Raw genomic sequence first — 21,279 nt, forward strand, 5'->3', positions numbered from 1 at the left:
GGACTCCCAACACCCTGATTTCAGGGGAACACAAATCAGCCCGTAAGAGACGCTGACCACACAGTAGAGCCCATGACTCTGTCTCGGAAAGAAATCACCGGCATTTTCACACCCCATGATAGTAGTTGCAGACGTTCCCCAGTGTGGGCACAGCTCCAGCTGCCTTCAAAATTACGGCAGTTATCAGACCTGGAGCCAGAAATTGTTGGATGCCTCAAGAGAGACGTGCATATAGAACTCTGGCGCACTTACAAAAACTCTTCTGGTACATTTATTTCAACATCGTTGATTTCCTTTGTAATCCTGTATGTTTGGGAGCAGCCAGCCAGGAGTGAGGCTCTCTGAGTGCCTTCTAGCCCACTCTGTCCCCTCTCCTTTCGCTCTGGGTCACCCCATGGACAGGGCCTCCCTGCTGGCCTATGACCGGAAGCCAGCTGGGCCAGATACCTCTGGCAAAGGTGGGGCTTGAGGAGGAGTTGAATTATGACTTTTTTCTTTCTTTTTGGTTGTTGAAGTTCCATTCCTCATCCCTTTCCTTGCAGACCCAGGAGGTCCTCCTCTGCCTGCCTGTCCTCCCCGCTCCCAGCCCAGTCCATTAAACTTGATTTTGCAGATGTTTTCCAGCCCTTGGAGACATGGACTTCATTCCCTTGGTCTTCAGGCCCTGCCTTAGGTCAGGAGTTTCCCCCCACCTCCTGCCTGGGAAGGGACCCTCTGCATGAATGGAGGCAGCTAAGGTGCTGACTCCTGGGTGACCTGCAGACAGCCTTTCCCTGCCCTAAATAAAAGCCCTTCCTGTGCTGTTACTTGCTTATTCCCTTGGGATTTGAATGTGCCCAGCATGTAGGTTTTAGGGGTCACGCCGCTGGCCCTCTGGGCGCTCCAGCCTGGGGGGAGCTGCGGTGATGCCTACAGAAGAGGCAGAGGAGAAGGGAGGGAGGGGCCTGCCACCCTCCGGCCTGCCTTGATCTATAATTCATGCACAGAACGCACCTACTCCAGTTCCCAGGCTCTGTGTCTGTGTCTGTGTTGCTCATGGGTTGAATGAGCTGAGTCTGAGATCCAGAATCTGCTAAATAAACTGCTGTTCATTATTGACGGGATCGCCAGGCCGCGAGGGCCAGTCCCGGTGAGCTTTGAGGGTGGGGTCTCCACAGCAGAGCCAGTCACCTGTCCTCAGCTCTGTCTGCGCAGCCACTTTATTCTGACGGCTCCCGCCTCTCAGGCAGACTGTGAGGGGCAGAACCTGGGGGCTACATATTTCCTTTGCTAGAAACATGCTGTTCTGGGCTCTGTTCCTCATCGATGCCAGGTGCCCTTCCCGAATCCCCTTCGGTGGAAAGTTGTATTCAGGATTCTTTTCCTTATTTTTTTATTTTCTCAAGTGTTTATTTATTTTTGAGAGAGAGAAAGAAAGAGAGAGTTGCAAGCAAGGGAGGGGCAGAGAGAGAGAGGGAGACGCAGAATCTGAAGCAGGCTGATGTGGGACTTGAACTCATGAACCGTGAGATCATGACCTGAGCCAAAGTCAGATGCTTGACTGACTGAGCCCCCCAGGAGCCCTGGGATTCAGGGTTCTTTTAACACAGCACAGAGACTCTACCAAAGGTACAGATGGTTCGTGAAGCAGAGCTGTGACCTTCTTGGCCACACCGCTGGAGCCAGGAAGGGTGTTGCAATCGCACAGGAAAACAAATGGCCCCGGGGAGCTTGAGCCAGTGGGGCACTTGCTCTGCCTCGTGGGTGCTGTTTGGTGTCCAGCAAGAGACCAGTGCAGTGAGCGAGCGTCCGTCCCTGGGGGGTGAGATCCGTGTGAAGCGTCCTGAGAAAAGGTGCACCAGGCGAGTGAGAAGTTCAGGTTTACCGGCAAGGCCGTCCTCTGAGGAGGCGCAAACTTCTCTGAGGAGGGAAGCGAAGCAGCGGAACAGCATTCTCTTTCTCTTGATTTGGTTGTGGGGTTTCTTTTTAAAGTGTGCTGTGGGGGGAATGCAGTTTGGTTCTTCTCACCGCTTCCCCAGTCTGAATACGGGACACATCCTCCCCTTCAAGTCTGTTCTCACAAAGAGGAAGGAAGGAAATAGGCTTCGCATCCTTCAAGCGGTGGCACAGGCACCTGCCTGCCATCCATTTGCCTCCCACAGCGATTTCCCTGCCGGGCAGGACCTCTTGGGAGTGCAAAGGACAGGAGCCAGACTAAGCTGGCCTCCGGTTCTGGAAATTTCCATCATCGTTCCATCTCTTTCATGGGGAATGTATTTGGAACTGAATTTTAACTGAAGTTTCAAGGTCCTATTTTGCCATCGTAATAGACCTTTTTTTTGTTGTTGTGTTTTGAAAATTTTAAAATATTTTTATTTATTTATTTTTACATTTATTTATTTTTTTTGAGAGACAGAGATAAAGCATAGGTGGGGGAGAGAGAGGCAAGCAGGCTCCAGGCTCTGGGCTGTCAGCACAGAACCTGATATGGGGCTTGAACCTACAAACTGTGAGATCATGACCTGAGCTGAAGTCAGACGTTTAACTGCTGAGCCACTCAGGCACCCATATTTTATTTATTTTTGAGAGAGAGAGAGAGAGAGAGAGAGAGAAAGAGAGAGAAAGAGAGCGAGCACACACACTCGAATGGGGGAGGGGCAGAGAGACAGAGGGAGACACAGAATCTGAAGCAGGCTCCAGGCGCTGAGCTGTCAGCACAGAGCCCGATGCAGGGTCGAACTCATGAGCCATGAGATCATGACCTGAGCCGAAGCCGGATGCTTAACCAACTGAGCCACCCAGGTGCCCTGACCCTTTCTTCATTCCACTCAGTTGGTTTTATTGTCGTGCTCCCTCCAGAATGACATATTGAAGACAAGAACATTGAGTTGAGAATAGGTGGATTTCTTCCCTGTGTTAAATTCTGTAATCATCAGCCTCAGACGTTACGTAGGACGTCAATTTTCAGCATGAGGAATTGGACCCAAACTGACTTTGGAGTCCACCGCGTCCCCTTACTGAGTTCCGGGTGCTGTCCTTGTGCATCAGGCCGGTAGGCTTCTTGGATATCTGCATGCTGCCATTGTTTTTGACTGGTGAACCATGTGGCAGAATTTGTCTTGACTGCACCCACTTTGCAGATAAGAGAGGCAAGGCTGGAGGGGGCCCAAATGCTCCTCAAGGTCACCTGGGTTGGTGGTAATGCGGCTCTGTCTGGTACAGCCAATGGCGAGGGGCTGCTGGTGAGGCATGACTGATTTGAAGGACGCTAATCTTTTTGGTTTTTCCTTAGAGTGACTCTTGAGGATGAGAATCTTTATTGTGGACAAACGAAGCAAGTCCAGAACCTGACGGTGCCCCACGGCACCCACTGACAGCTCTTTGGCAAGTTGTGTCTCGTGATTTACCCCGTGGCTTAGCTCTCAAGCCAGAAGTCCATCAGAGCCAGGAGAAAGTGAGTGATTTGCTTTCTTAATGTTACAACATTGACACGGGTGGTCCTAGGTTTGCTGACAGTGACAGAGGTGGGTGGGCACAAGACAAAAGAATCCGGAGATTGAAAATAATCACCTAAAAAAAGAAAACAAGCACCACTAGCAGAGACAGAATTCCCAGGGACAGTATCCCCTCCTTATCCAAGATTTTGTGTTCCAAGGTGTCAGTCACCATGGTCAATTGCGGTCCAGAAGCCGATGGTCCCCGTTCTGACCTCATGAGAAGGTCAGAGCAGCCCAGCCCAACGTCACACGCCTGCGTCACTCACCTCGCCGCATCACATGGGCATTTTGTCATCTCTTATCATCACAGGAGGAAGAGGAAGGCACAGTTAGTGAGAGTCCATGTTCACATAACTTTTATTACAATGTATTATCATAATTATTCCATTTGATTGTTCATTATTGCTGTCAATCTCTTACCGTGTTTGCAAGTTATAGGAACGCACATATAGGAGAAAACGGTACAGAGCAGGTGCAGCACTATGTTCAGTTTTGGGCGTCTGCTGGGGGTCTTGGAAGGCATCTCCCCCCAGGTCAGGGGGATGAGTAAAGTACAGATCAGAACACTGGTCCTGCTTCTTCCTGGTAGAAGGGTGCTGGGTTCCGTCAGAGAAGAACACAGATGTTCATACAGGGAGATCTTGCAGGTTCTCTGGCTGGACTCCATTGTGGAGTCTGGGATGGGCAGAGCTGGAAGGACCTCATGGGAGATGTGATCCCGATGTTGGAGGGGCGTTTGAGAGCCCCACGGGTGCAGGGTGGGCTGGCCCAGAGTGCTGCGCTCTGCCCACTCTGGAGTGAATGGCGCTGTCGGGCATCCATGCTCATGGCTGACCTGCAGCTCTCCACCTGTGCAAAGAGCCCCTAGAGGCTCTGCCTTCCCCCAACTAAGTCCCCCCAGGGCAGAGCTAAGCATGCTGTCCCCCTTTGAGGTCTAACTCCTCTACTTCGTCCCTTTCAGATGGCTTTCGTGAAGATGCAACTGATGTATATCTCCCTGGTGGTCCTGGGTGTCTTCTGTTTGTACATTAGCATGTACAGTCTGACTCCTTTTAAAGGTGAGCCGTTTGTTTTCAAGAAAGAAAGAGGGAACTTCCTTCAGCTTCCAGATATCAACTGCAGACAGGACCCCCCTTTCCTAGTCCTGCTGGTGACCTCCTCCCACGAGCAGATATTTGCCCGCACGGTCATCCGGAACACGTGGGGGAAAGAGCAGAACGTGAGTGGAAAGCAAATAAAAACGTTCTTCCTCCTGGGAGCCACAGCCAACAGGGACCTGTCGAGGCTGGTGGCCCAGGAAAGCCAGCGGCATCGCGACGTCATCCAGAAGGACTTCACAGACGCGTACTTCAACTTGACCCTGAAGACCATGATGGGCATCGAGTGGGTCCACCGCTTCTGCCCTCAGGCGGCCTTTGTGATGAAGACGGACTCTGACATGTTCGTCAACATCTTCTACCTGACCGAGCTGCTTCTGAAGAAGAACAGAACCACACGCTTTTTCACCGGCTTCTTGAAGCTCAACGATTCTCCCATCAGGGACAGACACAACAAGTGGTTCGTCAGTAAGTCCGAGTACCCGTGGGACAAGTACCCGCCCTTCTGCTCGGGCACTGGCTACGTGTTCTCCGGCGACGTGGCGGGCCAGGTGTACAACGTCTCGGAGAGCGTCCCCTTCATTAAGCTGGAGGACGTCTTTGTGGGGCTCTGCCTCGCCAAGCTGCAGATCAGACTCGAGGAGCTCCACTCCGAGCAGACCTTTTTCCCCAACGGGTTGCGCTTTTCCACGTGTCGTTTTAAGAAGATCGTGGCCTGCCATTTCGTCAAGCCTCACAACATGCTGAACTATTGGCAGGCTCTGGAAAATTCTCTGGGGGAAGAGTGTCCGGCTGAGTGAGCAGTGCCCCGTGGCACACGTGGACACGCGTCAGGTGGCCGACAGTGATCGCTTTGGGAGCTCGTCAGGGGGATGCTGCTGAGGGTCGTCATGGGGGTAGGGAGGAGGGAGGAGGGAGAGGCAGGGGAGGGTGATCCCGCCACGTCTGAACGAGCCCGTAAGCCTGAGGGAAACCGCGTGGCGGCCAAGCCGTAACAGACGCCCCCCTGCAGAACCCGCGCTCTTGCACTAAGCATGTGATGCACGCCCACACCTTCCGATGTGCAGGGCCCGTCTGCACGTGCAGAGGTGGGTGTTGGCGCCCCCTCTCACACACAGGAAACAGCAGCCACGGAGGCACAGGGCCTCGTCCCAGGGATGAAAATCTAGCACCGTCAGAACAAAGGTGCAGCCACGGCTCGGTAGGTCCCTTTGTCCTAGAGAGATGCTTGCTGCTGACGCCTTTCAATCCCTTTTGGAGTCCCCTCCACCTCCGCTCCTCATCCTTGGGCCATTAGTGCTGTCACTGGGGGGAAGCAGTGCGCTCCCAGCTCCTCCGTTCTCTGCGGTGGGGCCAGCTGGACCCCGGGTTCCTGTGAGCCGCTCGGCACCCAGCTCACAGCACAGCGAGCACCTCCCAGGTGACAGCCACTAAGAAACCGCCATCTCTAGACGACAGAAACCCGTGCTTCTGGATTCGGCTTAGAAATCGCTGCAGAGTCTTGCGCAGATTCTTGGCCGCACTGCTGACCTCCCCAAGGGCGTGTGTTTGCTGCGGAGGCCCGGGTCTGTGTGGGTTCACACGGAGGGCAGCTGGGAACTCAGGGGGTCCCTTAAGTCATCTTAAGTCAAGTTGTCCTCAAAGGCCACCGGGGACACCAAGTGCTGAAGGTGCTCTGGTCATGGGGGCTGTCTTCTTGTGCCTCCTTCCCACGCCCAACCCCAGCTCGTCTTTGAATTTCCCAGACGGCCAAGGAACGACTGCGTTTGTGGAGGACTTTATCCTTCGATGTTTTCCCTGCCTGGACGTTTGCAGGCGCCTGTTCTGTCGACAGGGGAAGGCTGTGGAAGGCAGGCGCTGCTCTGCCGGCTTCTCAGCCCCACCGGCCACGGTTGACACGCCACTTTGCCTTGCTCCTGGTTGTGGGAATAATTGGTTCTTAGTTTTTACCTAATCCGACTCGACTTTACCAGCACTCAAAGCCAAGGCCCCACATGGCTGCGTGACTCACAGATGTTGGACTAAACTCCGACCTGAACTCAGGAAGACGCATTTGCTGCAAAACGGTCGTGGCCCTGTTAACTCTCAGATGGAGGCGTGCGTCTGGTTTCGAGTGGTATTTGTTATATTTGGATGGAGCTGCTGCTTCGCAGATGCGTTTCCTTATCCTGGCTGATTTGAGCGTCCGGGGTCGTGTTCAGAAAACCCTCCTTCCCAGGCGGGAAGATCGGGCACTGGGCCCGCTGTTTGAAGCCTGGATTTGTCCTGTAGAATGGGCTGCCCCTGATTCGGGGGATAATGGCGGGCGGCCGTCGAGGGTGACGCGGTTCGTCCGGAGGTGAGGTCGGGTCTGTGCCTCGGTGTCCGCCTCGTCTGGTGTGCGTGACCATGTGGCCCCTGGGCTGGACGGGTGAGGGGCAGCTGACTCAGGATCTGGACTTCAGAGCAGCCATGAGCACGGGTGTGGCTCTGTTACCCAAGTCGTGTTCTTGGACCCGACAATGATAGAAATGAGGCCGGACCCAGAAGTCCAAGGCACAGGCAATGGCTTGAGCTGAAGGAGACACAGAACAAAAGAGCGGTTATGCTCACCTCCCTGGACAAAGGGTGGCCCTGCTTATATAGAGAAAGCCCCCCCCCATGTTCCCACTCCCGTCCCTTCCGCCACTAAGGGACAGAAAAGTGCCTCATTCTGATTGGTTGATATGGACAGGCCACCCAGGGGCTGGTTGGTGTCTTCGGAGCAGGCGTCTTTCAGGTTTATGGGGCCTCTGGTTTGCTCCTGAGTTAACAGATAGGGCCCAAGCTGTTGTTTTTAAGTCTGGCTGGTGTGGGGTCATCTCCTGGTTCTGCTCCGGGAGAGAAGCAGCTTAACAATGACAGACAAGAAGTGCCCCAGTGTTTTTTATTCGGGGCCTGGTCCCGCGGCCCCTGGCTTCTCTTCTGTTCCTCCTGAGAGACTTCGTCCTCTTTATTCTTTTTAAAAATTGTTTTTAACTTTTTAAATTTATTTTTGAGAGAGGCAGAGCAAGACAGAGCATGAGCAGGGGAGGGGCAGAGAGGCGGAGAGGGAGGGAGACACAGAATTAGAAGCAGGCTCCAGGCTCTGTGCTCACAGCTCAGATGTGGGGTTCGAACCCCACGAACCATGAGATCCTGACTTGAGCTGAAGTCAGATGCTTAATCGGCTGAGCCACCCAGGCGCCCCTCATTCTGTTTTTTCTTTTATGTTTTTTTTTAAATTTTATTTTTGAGAGACAGAGAGAGCGCGAGCAGGGGAGGGTCAGAGAGAGAGGGAGACACAGAACCAGCAGCAGGCTCCAGGCTCTGAGCTAGCTGTCAGCACAGAGCCCGACGTGGCTCGAACCCACAAACCACAAGATCATGACCTGAGCCGAAGCCGACTGAGCCATCCAGGGGCCCCCATTCTCCTCATTCTTAAGGGGAATGTGGAGCGAGGTCTCAATCTTCTTTATCTACTTCCTGCTTCTCAAGGGCAGAGACTCTGCCTCCCACCGGAGGTCGTGGGACTGTCTTGCTCCCTGATCTAACGCTGATGTGGAAACGTGGTCCCCAGTGAGTATGGACTTGGATCCCCATGCGAGCATCGGCTTGCTGTGGTCTGGAGGGCAGACACTGGACCAGTGAAATAAAGAGGCATGGCCTAAATAGAAGCAGCAGTAAAAGATCCCCAGGAGAGGAAAGAGCCAGGTAACACTTGGCAGATGGGGTCCCAGGTGGTTTGAGCGTGGGGATCGTAACGTTGTGTAGCCAGGAGGCCTGATGGAGGATGACGTTAACCCTTTGTCCCCCCCCCCCAACCCGAAACATTCATGTAAAAACATCAGGATGTATTTGCAATAGTGCATTTCCCGCCTTGTTCAGCCAGTAAATAGTCCAAGACTGCTTGGTGATCTCAGACCATAGGAGTCATTGAGTCTGATGATCTTAGGGAAGTTTAAAATCCTGTCCGGTTTCAGCCACCACTGTGGACACAGTGTGACGTTTTGGGTGGCAGCACTGTTGTAAATTATTCCCCCAGGCTGGTCCCGACCCAGGTGGCTGTCCCCGCAATCAGCAGTCCTGCAACTCGCCTGGACCTTCGCGGTGAGAGCTCAGTGTCCTTAGGGTTCTTGGAGAATATTTGAATATTTTCAGGGCGCGGTGTGACTTATCCCACAGCTCACTCACCCCTAGTATTGTTGGTATTGAGACACTGAGCTGATGTCCCCTTCCTACCTACATTCCTAGGAACGGCGTTCCTTTAGCCAGACACAGGAGCCCTGGGGAGGGAGCCGTGGGGACCGAGGGTGGATGGCTGTGCGGCATCTACAGGACATTCTTGACATCCCGGTCGCCAGCATCAGGGTCCGGAGCCTCTGTCGCCTTGTGTGACAGGCCGGTAACTGTGCCGCCAGAGCTGGAGCTCCCGGATCTTATCTCCAGGGCTGTGTTTGAACTGTGGGTCATATTGCTGCACTCGAAGCGGGTCAGGGCTGGGGGTGGGGAGAGGTTAACCGCACCTTTTGGGGAGCATCAAATGGTGCTGAGTCTGCCGACTCCATGGGCAGTCAGGGTACAGATGGAGAGCCCACAAGGGTCTCCAGGGGTCGTGGGGGGACACTCTGAGGTCTGCCTTGGTACATCAGGGTATGGCTGATGGATTAAAGCATTTTGTCGTCATCAGGCCAGTGGGCGTCAGGTGGGTGTGGAGGACTGGGCTGGTGTGAGACTTACTGTCTCTGTGAAAGGGCTGGCTTTGGACCCTGGGCCACTCTGCGGGGTAGTCCCCCTCCCCCCAAACATCTTTATGTGCTTCTCCAGGGACCTGTTCGTGACATACCCAGCCGTTGGATCATTTCTAGCATGGTCTGAGACCATGGTTTCAGTAATGCGGAACAAAGAATTTTCTCCCCGTTTTCCCACGTTCTGCTCGCACCGTATCACTGCTAGCGAAGACATAAAGCCCCAGGACCAGAAGGGGCGTGGTTAGTTGCTTTTTTGTTTTTTTTTCATCCTGGTGAGGACACAACAGACCCAGAGCCACCCCAGGAGATGTTAGACTAGACGGGACCCCCTCTCCAGGTACTTCCTCCAGGAGGCGGGGCTGCTCGAAGCAGCAAGCATACAGGAGACACGGATGCAAGACAAGAAGGTGATGGGGGCTGTGGCCCATGTTACTTCCTGTTTGCGGCGCTGACTGTCTGCTCTACAGGTGTCTCCGCCTCAGATGTGTATCGGGTCCTAAAGGAACTCAGCGGGGACACGTTGAGTCCTTGTAAGGTGGACCCAGCAGGGAATCCCTGCAGCCCTGCTGCGGTGGGGTGGCCAGGATTCCCCGGCAGGGTGTCTGCCATGGGGTGGCCAGGATTCCCCGGCAGGGTGTCTGCCATCTGGACTGGAGTTGGTCTGGCAAGATCTTATTGCCATTTTCCTGTCCGGCCTCTTGAGTCTTGCTTCAGTTACCTGGAGAATGAAATAGCCCGCCCCCCCCCCATCACTTGGAAGGCACTTGGGCAGCCCCAAGGAGCCTCACTAGCCTTTTCTATCCTCGGACAGAAAGCCTCTACCCAACCGTAAAAATGCACACACGAGAGGATATTAATAACCAGCCTCGGAGGTGTCTGAATAAAATCAGTGCTCGTCTGTCAGGAAACGCAGATGCCAGCTCTGGCTGTGTTCATGGCGTCACCGGGCCCGCCGGTGAGGGTAAGATGCTCTGTGGCAGTGAATCAGGAGCAGCTAGTGTGAGAGTGCAGGCAGGGCTGAAAAGCAACACAGTTAGGGTGTGACCCCCCGGGGCGGGCGTCCCAGGGGGCCAGCAGAGTTCCTCGGGGTGCTGGAGTCCATTGCACGGGCTGCTGGGGCTGCAGGTCCCTGCACGCCCTCCGCACCCCTCCACACCCTCTGCACCTTCCGCACCCCTCCACAGGCCCACCTGCTGGTGTCTGAAGCCTGGCCCTGCCTTCCTCTGGGAATGGCTGTGTGATGCCAGCCCCAATGCTCCTGCACTCGATTCCAGCTCATCCTCACCCCGTCCTGGAGTGCAGGACTCATGCACGGGGTCCCCCTCTGCCGGGTCACCCCATAGCACACAGGCATGCAGTCATTTCCATCTTGGGAAATTCATCACAGGGGCGCCTGAGTGACTCAGCTGGTTGAGCGTCTGACTTCGGCTCAGGTCATGATCTTGCAGTCTGTGAGTTTGAGGCCCGAGTCGGGCTCTGCTGACAGCTCAGATCCAGAGCCTGCTTTGGATTCTGTGTCTCCCGCTCTCTCTGCCCCTTCTCCACACATGTCTCTCTCTGTCTCAAAAATGAATAAATGTTAAAAGAAAAAAAAGAAAGCTCTTCACAACCTTCCTTGGACACCCTCTTTCCCTCCAACTGGGACTCCATTTCTGTTCCCTCTGCAGTTCTACCCCATGAGAAATGTCTTCTATTTCTCCCCGCCTGCTCTTTCTGAATGTTGGTCCTCCTCCATCAGTCAGTCCCCTCCGAGGACCCGTGTTGCTGGTCTGGGCTGGGTTCTTGATCCTCACCTTGCCCAACTGTGCAAGGGGGTCGGCTTCCATCACCCCAGCTTCTCGGATGCTTGGCACTTTGGTTCTCTCACCTGCTGCCCACTCCTTTTCCGTCTCCTGTGCTTGTCTGTGGTGGGCCGTACCATCAGATGGTATCCAGAAGCCCACCTCTTCCCACTGCCTCGCTGCCACCACCTGCCCAAGCCCCGCCCCTCACACCTGCCTTCCCCCTTCTGGCAGCGGCTCCTGCCTGCTCTCTCCTCTCGGGTACCACCACTGCATCCTGTGGGTCTGCTCCCAAAATGGCTTCCAGAGCGCTTTTCTTTGAAAATCTAGATCAAAGCATCTCACTTGTCTGCTCAGAGCCCTCCAGCGACTCCCCATCTCTTAGTAAAAGCCACATCTTTAATACTGTCATCTGGCTCTATTCCTTAACTTTGTCCCTCTACGCTCTCCTTTTCCTGCCGTTATGGCCTCCTGTAGCACTACCCTTCCAGCCATGCTGGCCTCCTTGCTCTTCCTGGAACATCACAGATGCATTCCACAAACCGCAGGGCCTTTGCACTGGCTTTCCTTCTGCCAGGATCACCCTTTCCAGAGTCTCATGGCTCACTCTTTTGCCTCCTTCAAGCCTTTGGTCAGCTATCACCTTAGCAAGGCTTACTTGGACCACCTTATATGAAATTGCAGCTCACTCCATGCCATGTCCTTTTACCTTGTGTTATTTCCCCCCATTGCACTTAATTTCTAACAAAGTATGTAATATCTATGCATTATAATATATCTATTTTGTTTATTGTTTATATTTCATCCACTTTAATGAAAGCTCTGTGCAGGCACAAATCTTTGTTTTCTTCACTGATGCACCTTAAAGCTTTAGCAAAGCTCCTGGCCCATACTAAACACTCAGTACATATTTGTTGAATGGAACTGAAATGGCCTTTATGGGAGTGGTTTTAGAGAGAGCCTAGACTGGATGGTGGATGGTTTTTAAAGATTTTTTTAAATGTCTTTTATTTATTTTGAGAGAGAGGGAGAGAGAGAATCCCAAGCAGGATCCGCATTGTCAGCCCAGAGCCTGATGTGGGGCTCAAACTCCCAAACTGTGAGATCTCGACCTGAGCTGAAATCAAGAGTCGGACATTTAACCAACTGAACCAGCCTGGAGCCTCTGGAAGGTGGACCATTTCTAAAATTTTTTTCCAATGTTTTATTTATTTTTGATACAGAGAGAGACAGAGCATGAGGGGAGGAGGGGCAGAGAGAGAAGGAGACACAGAACCGGAAGCAGGCTCCAGGCTCTGAGCTAGCTGTCAGCACAGAGCCTGATGCGGGGCTCGAACCCACAAACGTGAGATCTGACCCGAGCCGAAGTCAGAGGCTTAACCGACTGAGCCACCCAGGCGCCCCTGGTGGACCATTTCTAAAACACCGACACTGTGGTTCCTGGCGAATCAGTGGGTGAGGAGAGGGTTGACCTTTTACTGCAGACGGTGACCTGAAAACCGAGAAGTGTTTTAGAGTGTTGTTCCATGGCTTGATGTTTCCCTTTCTCCATAGCAGAAGACCTCAGACAGGTGGGACCTGGAGGTCGGTGGAACCTACCGCAGGTGGGACCCTATAATGCACTCCGTGTGCCCACCCTTCAGCCTCCACATGCCACCCTCCTGATGCCTCCCTTCCATCTCTCTTGATGATTATAGAAATCCGCCTCTTTTCCTCAATCGTATCTGACGTCTAGTCCCAGAAGAATGAGAACAGTTAATCAAATTGTCAGAAAACACACACATGACTTTTCAGGACTATTGTTTTCTATATGTAGATACCTACAGACATGACATCTTTGGGACACTGAAAGCCACACGCGGCCAGTATTTGAGGGCCGTTTTCAAAACCAGAACGATGAAGCAATGTCCACTCTCTTAAGCTGTGTGGGTCAGTTCTGGCCACTGCTTGGTGTCCGGGACCTGGCCAGCTCACAGAAGAGGGATGTGGATGGCCCAGGAATGGCATCCCCAGACTCCTGCACCTCATGTGTCTCTTTTGACTCCACTGAAGTGACTTAGTTGTTGAAAGCCAGCCGTGGCTCAGGGGGCAGTTTCCTGGTCACCACGCCTATCACATAGACTTCAAGGACCGTGTTTGATAACAGGAGACTGTTTAGAGTACGTGCCGGTTGAACTAGGAAACCACACCAATGCTGTGATCTGGAACAACTCCTTCTGATGTGACAGCAACAGAAATTGTAGAGCATCTTAATTTTGCAATCTGCAACAGCTGCCACTTACTGAATTACTGAATATTGTTCCCTTGCCCTCCAGTCTCAGAGAATCTACGGTGAATCACATCAGTCATTTGGGTAGAGAGCCAGATACCACTGTGGCTTTGCCACGAAGACACTTTTGTCCTCACGTCTAATCCAAGTATCCTGAACTTCCGGTTCCTCTTTCCCTCTGAGTAGGTAACTCTCTTAGACATCTTTACCCATCTCCAACATGGTCTGCACATCACAGCTTGTACTGAATGCAGACTCCGGCTGGTTCTTACTTCCTGGTGAGCTCCGGGGTCACCACATTCTCTGATCGGGTCACCTTGACCCTGTGTCGTGGGTTCTTGGCCCGGAAGCTCTACGATTCTCCAACTTTTCTTTCCTGTTGTCTGGGCACACATGGCCCGGGGGTCATGGTTCTGGTTTCTCCTTCTCCTGGAGGAAGAGGTGAGGAAAAAAACAAAACAGTTTCAAAGGAAAATGGGATCTCTGTGCTTGTGGATGGAAAGAGGGGTTAGAACTCGGTTCCATCCCATTGGTTTTGCGTGAAAACCGAGGTCTTCAGTTGGTGTTTCAACTCGGCACTCAGAGCGACCCTTGACCCTCAGCCAGACACCATACCCAGTGTGCCATGCTGCTTTTTCCTTTCCTTGTCCAGACTAAATATACTTAGTCTTAAAACACCATTGCAGCCCCATGGCACTCTGTGTAAAAAGAGGGGAAAGAAAAATCAAACCAATAAAATCCGTCCAGCTTCCTCTTCTGGGTTCCATCTGTCCTTTCAACAGCCCGATTAACATCTCCCAGAGCACACGTGATGCAGCGAGTTTCAAACCAGACTCCAGTTCCTTCCCCAGTCAGGTCTCCAAGGTCAGAGCTTTCCCTCTCGGGCGGTGTGGCCACTATCCCATCCCTCTATCCATTTAGTTCTGACCAGGGGCCACCTTGTGGCTTTGCTCTCCCTCACCTCACCCTGCGTGACTGACCGTTGCTGGCCTCTTCTCTCCACGTCCCCCACGGGAGCCTCAGTCTTGGCTGCCATCTTGGTTCAAGTGGACTCATTCTGCATCTTCCCGATTGGTCTCATGGATCCATCCAATCACGCCTCTTTCCAGCCCATCCTCCACCTTACATCCAGAGTAATTTTTTAAAATGCATATCTTGGGGCGCCTGGGTGGCTCAGTTGGTTAAGCATCTGACTCAAGTCATGATCTCATGATTCATGGATTCGAGCCCCGTATGGGGCTCTGTGCTGACAGCACAGATCCTGCTTGGGATTCTTTCCCTCTCTCTCAACCCCTGTCCTGCTTGCTCATGCTCTCTCTCTCAAAATAAGTAAACTTTAAAAATATATAATAAATAAATCAAAAGCAGATCTGAATAGGGAACTCAGAAACCCAGGGGCACTGAGTGGTTGCCTCAGGGCACTTGTGTTCCTGTCCGTGAGCTGTGGGCCACTGCAGAGGTCAGACCGGTGCCCCCAACTCCAGCTGGGCACCCTGGCACTGCTATCCTTTCCCCCCAAGGCTTGCAGGAAGCGCTGAAATCTTTTAGAACTAAAGGAATTACTTTTCATGCGAATGTTTTGATCCTCTTGGTGGTGTTACTCTGGGTCGGGCTGCCTGGGTTTGGATTTAACCTTCCTCCTTCACTTCTAAAAGTAAGACACTTAACCTTCACTTCAGTTTTCCCCTGAGAATGGGGTGATAGTGGTCCCCATGTCACAGGATTATTGTTAAGGTGGTTGAGACAATGTGTGTGAATTACTCAGTACCATAAGTGTTTATGATAATACTCTGTGTTTGGGCTGCGAATTTTGGTTCGTATTTTGATGGCCTATTTATGGCGATCTGTGTGCAAATCAGGAAATCTTCTGGGGTGTCTTTAAGACTATTTGACTCCTTGAATTCTCCCTGGCAGTTTTGGAAAAATTCTTGTATCTGTGGAGTTCATCAAAATCTAAGAGCATGGTGTTCTAGATTCAATTCAGAATGTATGAAAATATGAACAGGTTAGAAAAATGGAGCTGGAAGGTGCCTTAGAGATTATCTGGGATTTAAAAAACAGCCTCCTTTTTACTGAAGAGATAGCCAGGTCTCAGGAGGATGGGGTGGACTTCTTCAAGTCCTTCAGTCAGCAGCATCTCCCAGGCTAGGAGCCAGGATTGGAAAGCTCATGTCAGTCATTTGTTCTTTTATTTATTTGTTCATTGGACAAATATGCTCAGTGCTTTTCACAGGATGTCAAGAATGAGGGTCAAGCCAAGGTTCTTGGCTGTGGGTTTTGCAAGCAGCTTTAGCTGGGTAGGGTGAATACATGCCAAGAAGGTGATTGGGCATCAGCTCTCTTGACAACTGGAAGATGAAGCCTTTATCTGATGCTTTCTTTGTGGGCAGACATCGAAGCCCGTTTCCACAGAAGCTGTCTCCATGAGCCCGCACAGCAAACTTTTGGTGTCCCCATTCTCATCATGATTAACATCCTGAATTTATGCTGAGGAAACTGGAGACACAAGTGACAACTGGATGGCCCCTGGCCCTTCACCGGGACATGGTGATTGGTGAGTCCTCCCTCAGTGCTGAGGGCGGACAGGACGTCCTGAGCCTTCCACAGCGACCCGGGACTGGCCCCACCCAAAAAAATGCCATCTTGTCCCTTTCCTGCACCACCTGAGTGTCTCCATCTGCTCTTCCCTAGTCCTTTTTGACCATCAGCAACTTGGTCTTTTGTCCTCTGTGGTGTTCCCAAGAGCCTCCTGTTTAGCTGGGTCCTCTGACCTATCCTGTCCAGTTCTCTAGGCTTCCATCTGATAGCTGAACCAGAGTGTGAACCCTCCAGACCAGCCAGCCAGCAGGCCCACCTTTTTGTCTCACCTGAAATCTTGGTGAAAAAAAGCCATCTGTCAACAGTCTAGACATGTAGGTTCACCCAGCATGCGTGTGTGTGTGTGTGTGTGTGTGTGTGTGTGTGTGTGTGTGAGTGTGTGACCTGAGGCTCTGAGTAGAGACACCACATTCAACACCAGCGAGTTTCCATGTGCCGTCTGCTTGGCCCAAGAGTCTGGGAAGGTCGGTCCGAGAGCAACTCAGTGTTTGCTTATGAGATGGACTAGACCAGGTGCCCCTGGTGTGGCCCTCAGGGTTGGGGCAACAGCATGGAGCTTGAGGGGTCACTTGTACTCAACACTGTACAAGTGGTCACATGCCTGTGACATCCGATGTGCCATGTGCCGCGCTCGTGTTCTGGAAACACAGGTTGGCTGTCAGAGATCGTCCTGGACTCCACGTTTCTGGAAGAATGTGTAGAAAACTGAAAGACAGTGCAGCCTCCTGACTGTGGATGTGTTTCTTACAAGCAAACCGCAACATGCCGCACCACCCAGAGTCCTCCGTTGCGCTCAGCCCTGATGCTTGGGCTGAAAGGGACAGCCTGGCCTTGGTCATGCCTGGGGGCTCGCCACACTGAGATCCTGTTAAATAATTAACAAGCCCACTTTACCATAACAGCTGCTGTGCCTTCTCGTTTCAAAAATAGATGAGAAGGTGTTTATCTCTTCTCCTTGTCTTCCATTTGGAAGTATTTGTTTTCTCATGATTTCTCTTTTAAGAATTAATTTTTGGGACTTATCATGACTTATCAGTCATATCAGGACTGATATTTTAGCTGTCTCCTGGAGACTGTAAACCTCTCCAGCTTACAGTTCTCTCTGTCCAGGTCCTCAGCAGGGTGCGTGGCAGAGAAGATGTACCAGTAATTGTCTCTAGGCTTTGAAGCGATTTCCTGAAGGACACCTTCAGGCAGAGTGGGAGCTGGAGCAGAGGAACTGAGTGAGCCTTCAGGTCCCTTCAAACACCAGTTCTTGAAGCCTCTTTTCTAGATTGTTATTGCCACTTATTTTTATTTCTATTTAGTCCTACGGACTCAAAAATCTGTATGTGGACATAAGGGAATTTTATCACAGGCTGAGATGTATTTGGAATAAACTCTCAGTTATGTCTCTGGGTTATGAAATACACCTATATTCTCTTTTTAAGTTTATTTGTTTATTTTGAGAGAGAGAGCAAGCAAGGGAGGAGGAGGAGGCGGAGAGACAGAGAGAAAAAATCCCAAGCAGGCTCCACACTGTCAGTGCAGAGTCCAAGATGCGGCTCAAACCCATGAACTGTGACGTCAGGACCTGAGCCAAAGTCAAGAGTCAGGCACTCAGCCAACTGAGTCACCCAGGCTCTCCCAGACATGACCGACTTTAAGTATAAGTAGACAAGTTACTTTCCTAGCCAGGTGTCATTTTGGGACGCCATTGTTCTGCATTCTCTCCTCTACTGCCTCCATCTCTGGTTTGAGAAATGAGTGCCTGAGGCAAGCAGAGTGTAGACAGCGCGGTGGCCCTGGGCTCCTGTCACTCACAGGCACCCAGGAGGTCAATGCCAAGTCAGCTGTCTCAAGGGGCCAGTCTTTTAGGTCCCAAAGTGTCCCTTTGTTAAGTTCTGCTTCGGGAAGTCATGTGGGGGGAAAGTTTACTTGTTTTACACCCGATCGTTCGAGACATCAGGGAAAATCCACCATGACTAGAAATTACTTAATGTTAACTGAGGAGACATTGTGGTCAAATTTTGTTTTTCCTAAAAGACAGGAAATAAAAGTGAATTTATATGCTGCTGAATGATACTGGAAAATGTCTCTGTATTTTAGGGGGATGTACTAGACTCATGTCATTTTTCGGGAGTGGGTATATGTGTTTATTATTATCTTTAATAAAAATGAAATTATCACAATGGAAGAATGCACTTACTTGTCTAGTTCAAAGTTGTAGATGGATGTGATAAACTTGTCCTCTTCCTGAAAAGCCAACCATTCGAGGTCTAAAGTGGACAGCCTTTTTGTTTTTCCAGATTAAAGTTTTCTATATTTATTTTGTGTTTGGGAACAATTTTTTTTTAACATTTTTAATGTTTATTTATTTTTGAGAGAGAGAAAGAGAGGGTGAGGGGGGAGGGACAGAGAGAGAGAGGAAGGCACAGAATCCAAAGTAGGATCCAGGCTCTGAGCTGTCAGCACACAGCCCAGTGTGAGACTTGAACGCACGAACTGCGAGGTCATGACCTGAGCCGAAGTCCGATGCTTAACCAACTGAGCCACCCAGGTGCCCTGTGTTTGGGAAAAATTTATTTTAATTAAATAATTAATTTATTAATTTTTGAGAGACGAAGAGGAAGAGAGAGAGAGAGTACAAGCAGGGGATGGGCAGAGAGAGAGGAAGAGAGAGAGAATCCCATGTAAGCTCCATGCTGTCAGTGTGGAGCCCGATGTGGGGCTCAATCCCATGAACTGCGAAATCACGACCTGAAGTGAGACCAGTTCATCGCCATCCTCTAGCTAGCCCTGCTCTTCTGCCAGGGGCAACATGTTGCCGTCATTCACTCCCTCATCACACCCCACCCCCATCTGCAACTCCACTTGCTCTCTCCCTTCTAGAACATTCCCACAGCACACATACATGTGCTCACTTCCCACTCAGAGACAACTTTCTAGACCTCCCTCTTTTCCCAGTACTGTCCTCCTTCTTTACTTTTCTTTTTTAATACAAGAACCTCTCCAAAGAACAGCCTTCTGGCCACCACCCATCCCCAGCTCCTATTTCCTCCTCCTGCAGAGGCACCACCCACTCCTTCTGGCTAGCACATGCACTTGATATGGTGGGGCCCACCCTCCTCATGTGGGCTGCTTCCCCTGGCTCCTGGGCCCCCACAGCCTGCAGCTTCTCTCAGCTCATCTCCTGGCCCCCTTTTCCTGTCTCCTTCCCTGGCTCCACCACCTCTTCCAGCCTTTCCACCCAGCATTTGGGGCCCTGCAGGGCTGAGACCTCAGGCCTCTTCCCATTCTTCCCACGGACGCTTGCCCTAAGTCCCATCACCCGTTTCCAGGAGCACGGGTCTGCTTGTGCTGTCATAGCAGTGCTATCAGACTGAGGGGCTATGAGGAAGTTCATTTCTCATAGTGCTGGAGGCTGGAGGTCCAAGGTCAAGGTGGTGCTCGGTGAGGCAGGATTCCTGGTTATGTTTTTATATGGTGGGGAGAAACTTCTTTTTTAAGTGTTTATTTATTTTTGAGAAAGAATCTCAAGCAGGCTCTGCGCTGATAGCAGAAAGCCTGATGTGGGGCTCGAACACACGAACTGTGAGCTGAAGTTGGATGGCCAATGGACTGAGCCATCCAGGTTCCCCCCTCCCCCACTGTGTCTCTTACAAGGACACTGATCCTCTCCTGAGGGCTCCATACACACTTAATTACCCCCTGAAGGACCCACTTCCTGATACCATCCCATTGGGGACTAGGGCTTCAGCATAAGAATTTGGAGCAGGGTGAGGAGGATGCGGGGGTGCTGGGTGGGGACGGACACAGACATTGGGTCCACAGCAGAGTCATGCAGCTAGACACTGCTCCTGGAGCGCTAACCTGAAGTCCGTTGCCTAAAGCCTAGAATTCATTCAGAGCTAATGGTATGTCTTAAAGGAGGCGTGGTGTGATTGTACACTTAGTTTTCCAACACTTTACTGAATGACAATTGCTACACATCACATTTTTGTTGAATGTTTTTTATGTGCCAAAGTTCCTGCCCTCATAGAACTCTTTTCTTTTTAAAAAATGTTTCTTTATTTATTTTGAGAGAGACAGAGGGAGCAAGCAGGGAGAGGGGCAGAGACAGAGGGAGACAGAGAATCACAAGCAGACCCCAAACTTTCAGTGCAGAGCCCGGCACGGGGCTCAAACTCACGAACTGGGAGTTGGAAGACAGGCTTGTAGAGTGCCGTGTGCTAAGGGCTTTGATCAGTTTCATGCTAGGTGCAGGGGGCGCACACAGAGAGGGTGCTTTGAGTATTCTTCAGGGACAGGGAAAGCTCTCCCACAAAGTGAAGTCTGACCTAAAGCCTACATAAACCTTAGCCACGTCGGAGGAGCAGGAGGGCTCCTGGGAGAAAAATCAGGGAGAGGCTGAGTGTGAGCAGGAGCGTGGTGAGTTGGGGAAGGAAATACTGTTCAGTGCACCAGAAGCAGAGTGCAAAGGGATAGGACCAAGAGTAAGACTTACTATGGACCCTCAGTTTGTTCTTTGGATGGGGTGTGGGGGGAGGGTGGGAGGGCAGGGAAAATGAGTGATGGGCATTGAGGAGGGCACTTGTTGGGATGAGCACTGAGTGTTGTATGTATGCGGCGAACCATGGGAATCTACCCCCAAAATCAAGAGCGCATTTTATAACACAACATTGTATGTTAGCCAATTTGACAATAAGTAAAAAAAAAAAAACAAAAAACCCATCTTTAAAAAAACAAAAGCAAAAACAAAACCAAAAAGACTTGCCACGGACTGCATGCCGACGTCCACCCCAAACTCATATTTTAAATCCTTGCTTGCAACGTGACTGTATTTGGAGGTGGGGTTTGGGAGATGATGAGGTTGTGAAGGTGAAGGGAGCCCTTGTGAGTGGCGTTAGCGCCCTACAAGAAGCCCCGTGCACAGGGTGATCTCTCTCTCCCCACCGTGTGAGGACACGGCAAGAAAGCCCAGAAGGCGTCTGAAAACCAGGAGGAGGGCTCTCACAAGGAACCGAATTGGCCAGCACCTTGCTCTTGGGCATCCAGCCTCTAGGACAGTGAGACATACATATATGTTGTTTACATCCCCCCAGTCTGTGGCGGACTTTTTGTTACAGGAGCCTGAGCTGCCTAAGACGAACTAGATAATTTAGATCCAGATGACAGCTGGCTTTGTAGGATTCCGAAACGGTCCCCCAGGATTCCCTGCTCTGATCCCCACCACTATGAACACGATGAAGCATCTCGGCCAAATTAGTGAGTATGTCGCCTTACACGGCCAAAGGGGTTTTGCAGGTGTAATTAAGGTTACCAATCAGT

At 51.5% G+C, this 21,279-nt stretch overlaps 1 protein-coding gene across 1 annotated transcript; it reads left to right on the forward strand.

Moving 5' to 3' along the window:
- The first annotated feature begins 4,437 nt into the window (after nucleotides 1-4,437).
- Nucleotides 4,438-5,450, forward strand: B3GALT5 (beta-1,3-galactosyltransferase 5). The gene has a single exon (XM_029938931.1). The coding sequence runs from the start codon at nucleotides 4,438-4,440 to the stop codon at nucleotides 5,371-5,373; it is 936 nt and encodes a 311-aa protein (XP_029794791.1). The 3' UTR covers nucleotides 5,374-5,450.
- Nucleotides 5,451-21,279: the final 15,829 nt, after the last annotated feature.

Source organism: Suricata suricatta, chromosome 5 (genome assembly GCF_006229205.1).
Source record: "Suricata suricatta isolate VVHF042 chromosome 5, meerkat_22Aug2017_6uvM2_HiC, whole genome shotgun sequence".
Classification (NCBI taxonomy): Eukaryota; Metazoa; Chordata; class Mammalia; order Carnivora; family Herpestidae; genus Suricata; species Suricata suricatta.

What these genes read in the sequence shown, in the direction of transcription:
- B3GALT5 (XM_029938931.1), top strand. Translation starts at nt 4,438, where the DNA reads ATGGCTTTCGTGAAGATGCAACTGATGTATATCTCCCTGGTGGTCCTG.